The following is a 9,125-nucleotide window of genomic DNA, read 5'->3' on the forward strand; positions in this document are numbered from 1 at the left end:
ATAATTGTATTGTCCGGAAATCGTAATACATGTGTGAATACATAGACCACAACGTGTCCCTAGTAAGCCTCTAGTTGACTAGCTCGTTCATCAACAGATAGTCATGGTTTCCTGACTATGGACATTGGATGTAATTGATAACGGGATCACATCATTAGGAGAATGATGTGATGGACAAGACCCAATCCTAAGCATAGCATAAAAGATCATGTAGTTTCGTTTGCTAGAGCTTTTCGAATGTCAAGTATCTTTTCCTTAGACCATGAGATCGTGCAACTCCCGGATACCGTAGGAGTGCTTTGGGTGTGCCAAACGTCACAACGTAACTGGGTGACTATAAAGGTGCACTACGGGTATCTCCAAAAGTGTCTGTTGGGTTGGCACGGATCGAGACTGGGATTTGTCACTCCGTGTGACGGAGAGGTATCTCTGGGCCCACTCGGTAATGCATCATCATAATGAGCTCAATGTGACTAAGGCGTTAGTCACGGGATCATGCATTGCGGTACGAGTAAAGAGACTTGCCGGTAACGAGATTGAACAAGGTATTGGGATACCGACGATCGAATCTCGGGCAAGTAACATACCGATTGACAAAGGGAATTGCATACGGATTGATTGAATCCTCGACACCGTGGTTCATCCGATGAGATCATCGTGGAACATGTGGGAGCCAACATGGGTATCCAGATCCCGCTGTTGGTTATTGACCGGAGAGGCGTCTCGGTCATGTCTGCATGTCTCCCGAACCCGTAGGGTCTACACACTTAAGGTCCGGTGACGCTAGGGTTGTAGAGATATATGTATGCGGAAACCCTAAAGTTGTTCGGAGTCCCGGATGAGATCCCGGACGTCACGAGAGGTTCCGGAATGGTCCGGAGGTGAAGAATTATATATAGGAAGTCAAGTTTCGCCACCGGGAAAGTTTCGGGGGTTACCGGTATTGTACCGGGACCACCGGAAGGGTCCCGGGGGTCCACCGGGTGGGGCCACCTATCCCGGAGGGCCCCGTGGGCTGAAAGTGGAAGGGAACCAGCCCTTAGTGGGCTGGGGCGCCCCCCTTGAGCCTCCCCCCATGCGCCTAGGGTTGGGAACCCTAGGGGGGAGTTTCCCCCTTGCCTTGGGGGGCAAGGCACCCCTTCCCCCCCACTTGGCCGCCGCCCCCCTTGGAGATCTGATCTCCCAAGGGCTGGCGCCCCCCCCCCCCAGGGGTCCTATAAATAGTGGGGGGGAGGGCAGCAACCTACAGCCTTGGGCGCCTCCCTCCTCCCCTGCAACACCTCTCTCTCTCTCGCAGAAGCTCGGCGAAGCCCTGCCGGAGACCCGCTACATCCACCACCACGCCGTCGTGCTGTTGGATCTCCATCAACCTCTCCTTCCCCCTTGCTGGATCAAGAAGGAGGAGACGTCGCTGCACCGTACGTGTGTTGAATGCGGAGGTGCCATCCGTTCGGCACTCGGTCATCGGTGATTTGGATCACGGCGAGTACGACTCCGTCATCCACATTCATTGGAACGCTTCCGCTCGCAATCTACAAGGGTATGTAGATGCACTCCCTTCCCCTCGTTGCTAGTACACTCCATAGATGCATCTTGGTGAGCGTAGGAAAATTTTAAAATTATGCTACGATTCCCGACAGAGTAATCAATTGATACATTGTACATAGCTAATTCCCCAACCTAGACTTGGCATCGAGTATTGCATCGCCACTTTCCTCCTCCCCAAAAAAGACTCTGAAGTGATTAGGTTTGTTCCTCCTCACAATGGCGCCGCCGCCAGTCCACCTTGCCTCCAATGGCTTTTGTGTCATGGAGGTGCAGAGGACCTCGCCCCTTGCCGGTGCGAGGGACCCGGTCACGTTCTTGTTAGATTCAACATCTTGGTTGTTGTGTGGCGGAGATGATTTCCCTCAGTAGGAATAATGCCTTCCACTTACAATCCCCATCCAGATGGTGCGTCTAGTGTCCTCGAAGGGCATGTGGATGTGTGTCTCCATCGGATCTCGCAGGATTCGGTCAGAGCTAGTCTTCAGTGGATCTATTTAGATCCAATCTTTATTCGTGTATTTATAGGTTTGATCATTTCGATCTATGGCTTTCTTCATCGGCGACGATTGCTGCTCCGGCGTGTTGGTCTTGTGGTGTCTTAGCACGACGCTATTGGAATATCTACTACAACACGGGTTTTCCAGCTCCGGTAAGGGAGGGGCGATGACGACGACACGTCTTTGGCTCGGTTCAGTGCTTGTAATCGTCGCTAGATGGTCCATAGACCTGGTTGTAACTTTTTTTACCTCGGGTATTCTTTGTACTGCAATGATTGATTATGAATAGATTGGAAGTTTCTCCCACACACAAAAATCAATCAATACATTACAATACTAGGCTTAGTGTTAGGACTTACAAATAAGATGGTTTTAGGCAAGCAGAGTTCAATTGTAAGCTTGACCATGATCAGGGAATGAAATTAGGGTACTCTAATGTCCCCGGTTTAAACCTAAATGCTACATGATCAATAGAATATGACTGTTTTGGAGGGGTTACCATGGCGCCCAACTAGAACGTCCCACTTGTAATAACGAAAAGGTTTGTGCTCACACATAAGTTGACTGAGAATTCTTATGTCTAAGACAACAAAAATTCTACACTTACAGTGAATTTAGCAATTATTACAAAACCTTCCTTATTAACCTCTCCACCCACCCCCGTGAATTCAAATGGGTGGGCCCACCCCCTGATTTCCACACAACCTGAAAATCCCACCTAAGCATCTACGTTAATCCCATACAATGGCTCCCCCTGTTCACAAATATAAGATATTTCGGATACTTCAATATGATCTATATATAGACTGAAATGAATACAGAAACACACTACAACGTGTATATATACATCATATTCAGAAAAAACTTAGAACATCTTATATTTGTGAATGAAAGGAGTACGTAAGTGTAGCATTGCTCCTAAGATGAGACATCCTGTGTGATCCTAGGTTCCCTGATGATGATGGTGTGAAGATAATCACTATTATGTGGTCTCTTTGGCATTCTCGCAATCGTATGAAGCATGTTGAAGATGGGAGAGATCCTACCGCTACAATTAGGTTAAGAAAGAGGGTCTTGCTCTCCTTCATCTACCTTGGAAAACCAAAATGAAAATTGAGCGGTTCCGGCATGTACCGGCAGATCTTGAGCCGCTCGTCGTGGTCTGAAGATTAATGCAGCACTCTGCAGTATAAGAAGCGAAGCATTCTATTCCAGGAATGCATAGATATACAACCTGCAAACAATGTACAGGGTCCCGCCAATGTCAGCTTTTGGTCAGGTGAGGGTCTTGCGTGCATGTGCTACCCAATCTCTCTTCTCTCTCCCAAACTAATTCATCAATTTATTTCACCTTTACTAACTTAGAATCATTCTTATCTCTTAAACCAAACTTCTGATTTCAAAACATTTTATATATTTGAACTCATGTCGCAAAGACCTTTAAAACAAGACCGATTTTGGATACAATCTAGATGAGTTTAAAATTCATGAAACACATTTCACATATTTCACCCGCTTGAAATCTTATGAATAAAATTGTTTCAATCAGTTTCACAAGTTCACATCTCAGTTTTATGTTGTTTTTTCACTTTCAGAACTTACATTTCACTTTTCATTGGTTCGATTGAGATAAATCATACTCCCTCCATTTACTTATACAAGGCCACTATGGAATATACATTTTGTATACAAGGCCACCAATCGTAATTGAGGAAAAAATTAATGATGTTTCCTCGAACTAACAACTTGTTTAATACTTGCATGCATACGTTCATAATGACACTCATCTACTTCATCCACTCAGTTTTCTTGCATGCATGCAGTGTATTAATGATCCTAGTAAACGAAAAAAACGTAAGTTGCAAAACATGTATTAAATTTTATCTTGGTACCTGTAATTTGAGTTTGTGGCCTTCTATATAAAAATGGAAGGAGTATCTACTTTAATTGCAAATTTTTGAAAGATCATATTTCACTATTTTAAAATAAACCGTTTCACATTTGGAAATGATCGGTTTCACAAGTTGACATTTCAATTCATATTGTTTTTCACTTTTAGAACCTACATTTCACTTTTCACTAGCTTGTTTCACAAAAATCACATATATTACAATTGCACATTTTTTTAAATAACTTGTTTCACACTCTTGAAATAAACTGTTACACACTTCGAAATAATCGATTTCACAAGCTGACATTTCACTTCATATTGTTTTACTTTCAGAACCTACATTTTACTTTGCACTAGCTTGTTTCACGAAAATCACATCTATTTCAATTTCACATTATTGAAATAGCTTGTTTCTCTCTTTTAAAATAAACCATTACACATTTCAAAAATTTCAATTTCACAAGTTGAGATTTCAGTTTCACAATTTTTTTCACTTTCAGAAGGTGCATTTCATTTTTCACTGGCTTGTTTCACGAAAATCACATCTTCTTCAATTGCACATTTTTGGAATAACATGTTTTAGTCTTTTGAAATAAAATGTTACACATTTCCAAATAACTAGCTTCACAAGTTGACATTTCAGTTTCATATTTGGTTTAAATTGGTTTATATGAAAAAGGTTGTTCTCACATATTTCTAGTGAAATAGGTTTGTTTCATATTTTTCTAGTGAGATGGTTTTTTCCACATATGAAATGTGAAACGTAGAAATTTAATGCATTTGAAATTTATCCAAAATTTGTCTAGTTCTAAAGTTCTTGACGTCAGGAGCCCGAATATATAAAAAGTTTCACAAACGAGTCTATAGTTTAAATGATATTGTTGATTTAAATTGTATATGATGAAATAAAGTCTATGGATTTGTTATGCGGGTAGAGAGAGGAGAGAGTTGCACGCGTACCTTCTTCGACAAAGAGTGTACCTTGGCCGGGCCCACTAAGCCGACAACGATTTGACTAAAAAAAAGATACAAGAAATATACTAGCACTATACATCTAGGTTGGCCATACACCTGCACGAATCTCAATAGAAACGAGTGCTCTCAGATGTACCGGCATATAGCGCAACCATGTAAAATGACTTTTGCGCTGGGAAGACCCCTGTTGTCTTGTCGGGCTTCAGCTGGCGTCCCCCCGATCCTGGCATTATCAAGATCAACACCGGCGGGCCCTTAAACTTTTCTGATGGCCAGGTGGTGCAGGAGGCGTTGCACGTTCTTCTTTGGCCATGCTTGGTGCATGGTGTAAACCGTACGTGGATATTTTTGGGCCACCGATACCTGAAACCTTTTCACTGTGTGATGGCGTTCGTTTCGCAACACTTCGATGATTCTCGCATGTATAATGGAGGTGAAATACCTGGAATTGGTGACACTTTGTAACACTCGTCACAATTCTGGTTCAATTGTGGCTCCTATCCTATTAGAAATAGGAGAGCATGCTAGTGTTTTCTTTTTGAATGTGACCGAGAGCTATCTTTGATGAAACTCCCCGCTTTCTGATGACCGGCCTTCTGACTGATTGTCCTAAGAATTCTTTTATCTGAATAAAGCTTTCCGATTTACCCGAAAAAAGAAAGATGATGGTGCTAGCCATGTGATCTAGTTTTGATTTCCTCTGTCTTGCACGGACACCAAAACAGAGATATCAACGCATGAAAAAAATCTAGTTGATCTACATTTAGCCAAATCATGGGGAAAAAATCGTAGTCGCCTACTTTCAGCTTCATTTCAAGGCACCTGGTCACCTTCATTTCCTCTATAAGAAAAGCCCTGAAATGAAAGCGCAGAGTCTATTGAACTTCTGGTCAGAGCAAAGCCTCCCCAATTATTGCATGGCTTTGCTATCTTTATTAAGCCATCTCGCCGTCTGACCACAGAAGGCTACGTTCCATCTTTAGAGGTCACAAGAGCCAACTCCCCATATGTAACGTTACCTCCCGCAACTCCCTCCTCTGATCATTCTCCTTAGACCCAAATGGACAACCGAAACCATGGAGGATGGTCGTCGCCGCGTCTCGCCCTCCGCGTCGCGTCTGCCCTCCTCTTCCTGTGCGTAGCCGCGACCCCGGCGGCGAGCCATGGCCCCCATGGCCATGACACCGGCGTGCACAAGAACTTCCTCATCATCGTGCGCAGCCCGTACGAGTACGACACGAAGCTGTACAAGAACACGTCGAGCTGGCACGCGTCGCTCCTGGGCGAGGTGTGCGACATGGCCAAGGAGGCGATGGAGAAGGACCCCTCCTCCGTCACCCGGCTCCTATACTCGTACCGCAACGTCGTCAATGGCTTCTCCGCCCGTCTGACGGTGGAGGAGCTGGAGGAGATGAAAAAGAAGGACTGGTTTTACAAGGCCTATCCTGAGAAGACGTACCACCTCATGACCACGCACACGCCCAAGATGCTGGGGCTCATGGGCGAGGACCGCGCCGGGGAAGGCGTCTGGAACACCAGCAACATGGGCGAGGGCATCATCATCGGGGTCCTCGACGACGGCATCTACGCCGGCCACCCATCGTTCGACGGCGAGGGGATGAAGCCGCCGCCCAAGAAGTGGACTGGCCGGTGCGACTTCAACAACACGGTGTGCAACAACAAGCTCATCGGCGCGCGCTCCTTCTTCGAGTCGGCCAAGTGGAAGTGGAAGGGCGTCGACGACCCGGTGCTCCCCATCAACGAGGGCCAGCACGGGACGCACACGTCCAGCACGGCCGCCGGCGCGTTCGTGCCCGACGCCAACATATCCGGCCTCGCGGTGGGCACGGCGGTCGGCATGGCGCCCCGCGCGCACATCGCCTTCTACCAGGTGTGCTTCGAGACGAAGGGCTGCGACCGGGATGACATACTGGCGGCGGTCGACGATGCCATCGAGGACGGCGTCGACGTGCTCTCTATGTCTCTTGGCGGGAACCCGGACGCTGACTTCTCGGAGGACCCCGTCTCGCTCGGCGGATACACCGCTGCCCTCAACGGCGTGTTCGTCAGCACGGCGGCTGGCAACATCGGCCCGAATCCGGCAACCGTCGCCAACGGGGCACCCTGGCTTCTCACCGTGGGGGCGAGCACCACCGACAGGCGGTTCGCGGCCACCGTGAAGCTTGGCAGTGGAGATGAACTTGACGGCGAGTCGCTCAGCGAAGTCAAGGACTACGGGAAGGAGCTGCGGCCGTTGGCCCGCGACGTGGGCGACGGTAAGTGCACCAGCGACACCGTGTTGAGCGCGGAGAACGTCACCGGGAAGATCGTCATTTGCGAGGCTGGCGTCACCCCTAGCACCGCCAAGGCCAAAATGGTCGAAAAGGCCGGCGGGTTCGGCATGATCGTCGTCACCCCTGAGGTGTTCGGCCCGGTCATCATCCCGAGGCCCCACGTCGTCCCGACGGTGCAGGTGCCCTACAAAGTCGGGCAGAAGCTCAAGGCCTACGTGCAGTCCGAGAAAGAAGCCACGGCGAACTTCATCTTGAAAGGAACGTCGTTCGACACCCCGCGGTCGCCGATGATGGCGCCGTTCTCGGCGCGGGGGCCGAACCTGCAAAGCCGGGGGATCCTAAAGCCTGACATCATCGGCCCGGGAGTGAACATACTCGCGGGCGTCCCCGGCATCGCGGATTTGGTGTTGCCGCCCAAAGCGGAGATGCCCAAGTTCGACGTCAAGTCCGGCACGTCCATGTCGTGCCCGCACCTCGCCGGTGTCGCCGCGCTAATGAAGAACGCGCACCCGACGTGGTCGCCCGCCGCCATCAAGTCGGCGCTGATGACGACCACTGAAACCACCGATAACGAGAAGAAACCGTTCCTCGACGTGGACGGCACGCAGGCGACGTACTTCGCCACGGGCGCCGGGCACGTGAACCCGAAGAAAGCCATGGACCCGGGGCTCGTGTACAACCTGTCGGCGTCGGACTACGTCCCGTACCTGTGCGGGCTCAACTACACGGACCAGCAGGTGAACTCGATCATCCACCCGGAGCCGGCGGTGGACTGCAACAAGATAACAAAGATCGCCGAGAAGGACCTCAACTACCCGTCGATCACCATCATCGTCGACAAGGCGGACACCGCCGTGAGCGCCACCCGCGCGGTGACCAACGTCGGTGTGGCAAGCTCGACGTACGAGATGGAGGTTGAGGTGCCGAAATCGGTGACGGTGGAAGTAACGCCGACGAAGCTGGAGTTCAAGGAGCTGGACGAGGTCTTGAACTACACGGTCTCCGTCAAGGCGGCGGCCGTGCCGGAAGGCGCCATCGAAGGGCAGCTCAAGTGGGTCTCCAGCAAGCACATCGTGCGAAGCCCGATCCTCATATTGCCCGGCGACGGGGAGGAGGAGGCCACGTCGGGAGCTGAGGGGCCTTCAGCTCATGTTAGTTCTTTGCTCGAGTGACAGATTGTTTTGTTTTGTTTTGTTTTCTTTGCTCGTGTTGAAATACAGGTGTGGATGATCGCGACAACTGTTTTTCTTCATTTAGGGGCAAATGTATGTGTGGCTGCAGTCCCCCTCTATATTGACATGCGATCTATTGTATTTATTTGGGTAGGAGGTGTATTTAAGGATCACTTTGCCCTCAATTAGAAGGAATTTCCTGCTAATTCTAGTTTCTTTGAAATCGTATATGCCTCATGAGTTCCTACTAGCACATATGCCCATGTGTTGCAACGGTAGAGATATTATTTTGAGAAGCAATGGGAGAGATAATTGATGTGTGCACCAAAAACAGTCTGCACAGCAGTGGGGCGACAGAGCGAGGAGCTGTGGTGGGGTTAGTCAGCGTGGCAACGACCAACCAACTCGTGCCTTTTTTTTCCTTTGGGTTCGTCCTCGGGTCGGCCTTGTGGCTCCCTCCTCATTTGGTGGTTGCGCGACGACCTTCAGGGCACGGTTGCTTCGCCACTCTCTCCTACTGCGATGTAACTGGGTGGATTACTAATTGCAGTGCATAAATCAAGTTTCATTAGCATAATCCACGCATAACCAGGCAGTCATTTCATTATCAGGATTTATTCTCTTTGATTATTTTAGCGGTTACCTGCCTACCGTTCTTTTCATTAGAGCCAATTAAGCATATTCTCTTTTATTGGCTTGTGCCCACAATTTCTTTCAGTTATACCCAAAAAACATACTCTTTTATCGT

At 48.6% G+C, this 9,125-nt stretch overlaps 1 protein-coding gene across 1 annotated transcript; it reads left to right on the forward strand.

The window, feature by feature from the left end:
* Positions 1 to 5,938: 5,938 nt before the first annotated feature.
* Positions 5,939 to 8,588, forward strand: LOC109734905 (subtilisin-like protease). The gene has a single exon (XM_020294085.4). It carries the CDS (start codon positions 5,972 to 5,974, stop codon positions 8,375 to 8,377), a length of 2,406 nt encoding a protein of 801 aa, XP_020149674.1. The 5' UTR covers positions 5,939 to 5,971; the 3' UTR covers positions 8,378 to 8,588.
* Positions 8,589 to 9,125: the final 537 nt, after the last annotated feature.

This window comes from Aegilops tauschii, chromosome 2 (assembly GCF_002575655.3).
Source record: "Aegilops tauschii subsp. strangulata cultivar AL8/78 chromosome 2, Aet v6.0, whole genome shotgun sequence".
NCBI lineage: Eukaryota > Viridiplantae > Streptophyta > Magnoliopsida > Poales > Poaceae > Aegilops > Aegilops tauschii.

Excerpts from the sequence above, each read along its gene's own strand:
- LOC109734905 (XM_020294085.4), top strand. The coding sequence starts at position 5,972 with ATGGACAACCGAAACCATGGAGGATGGTCGTCGCCGCGTCTCGCCCTC.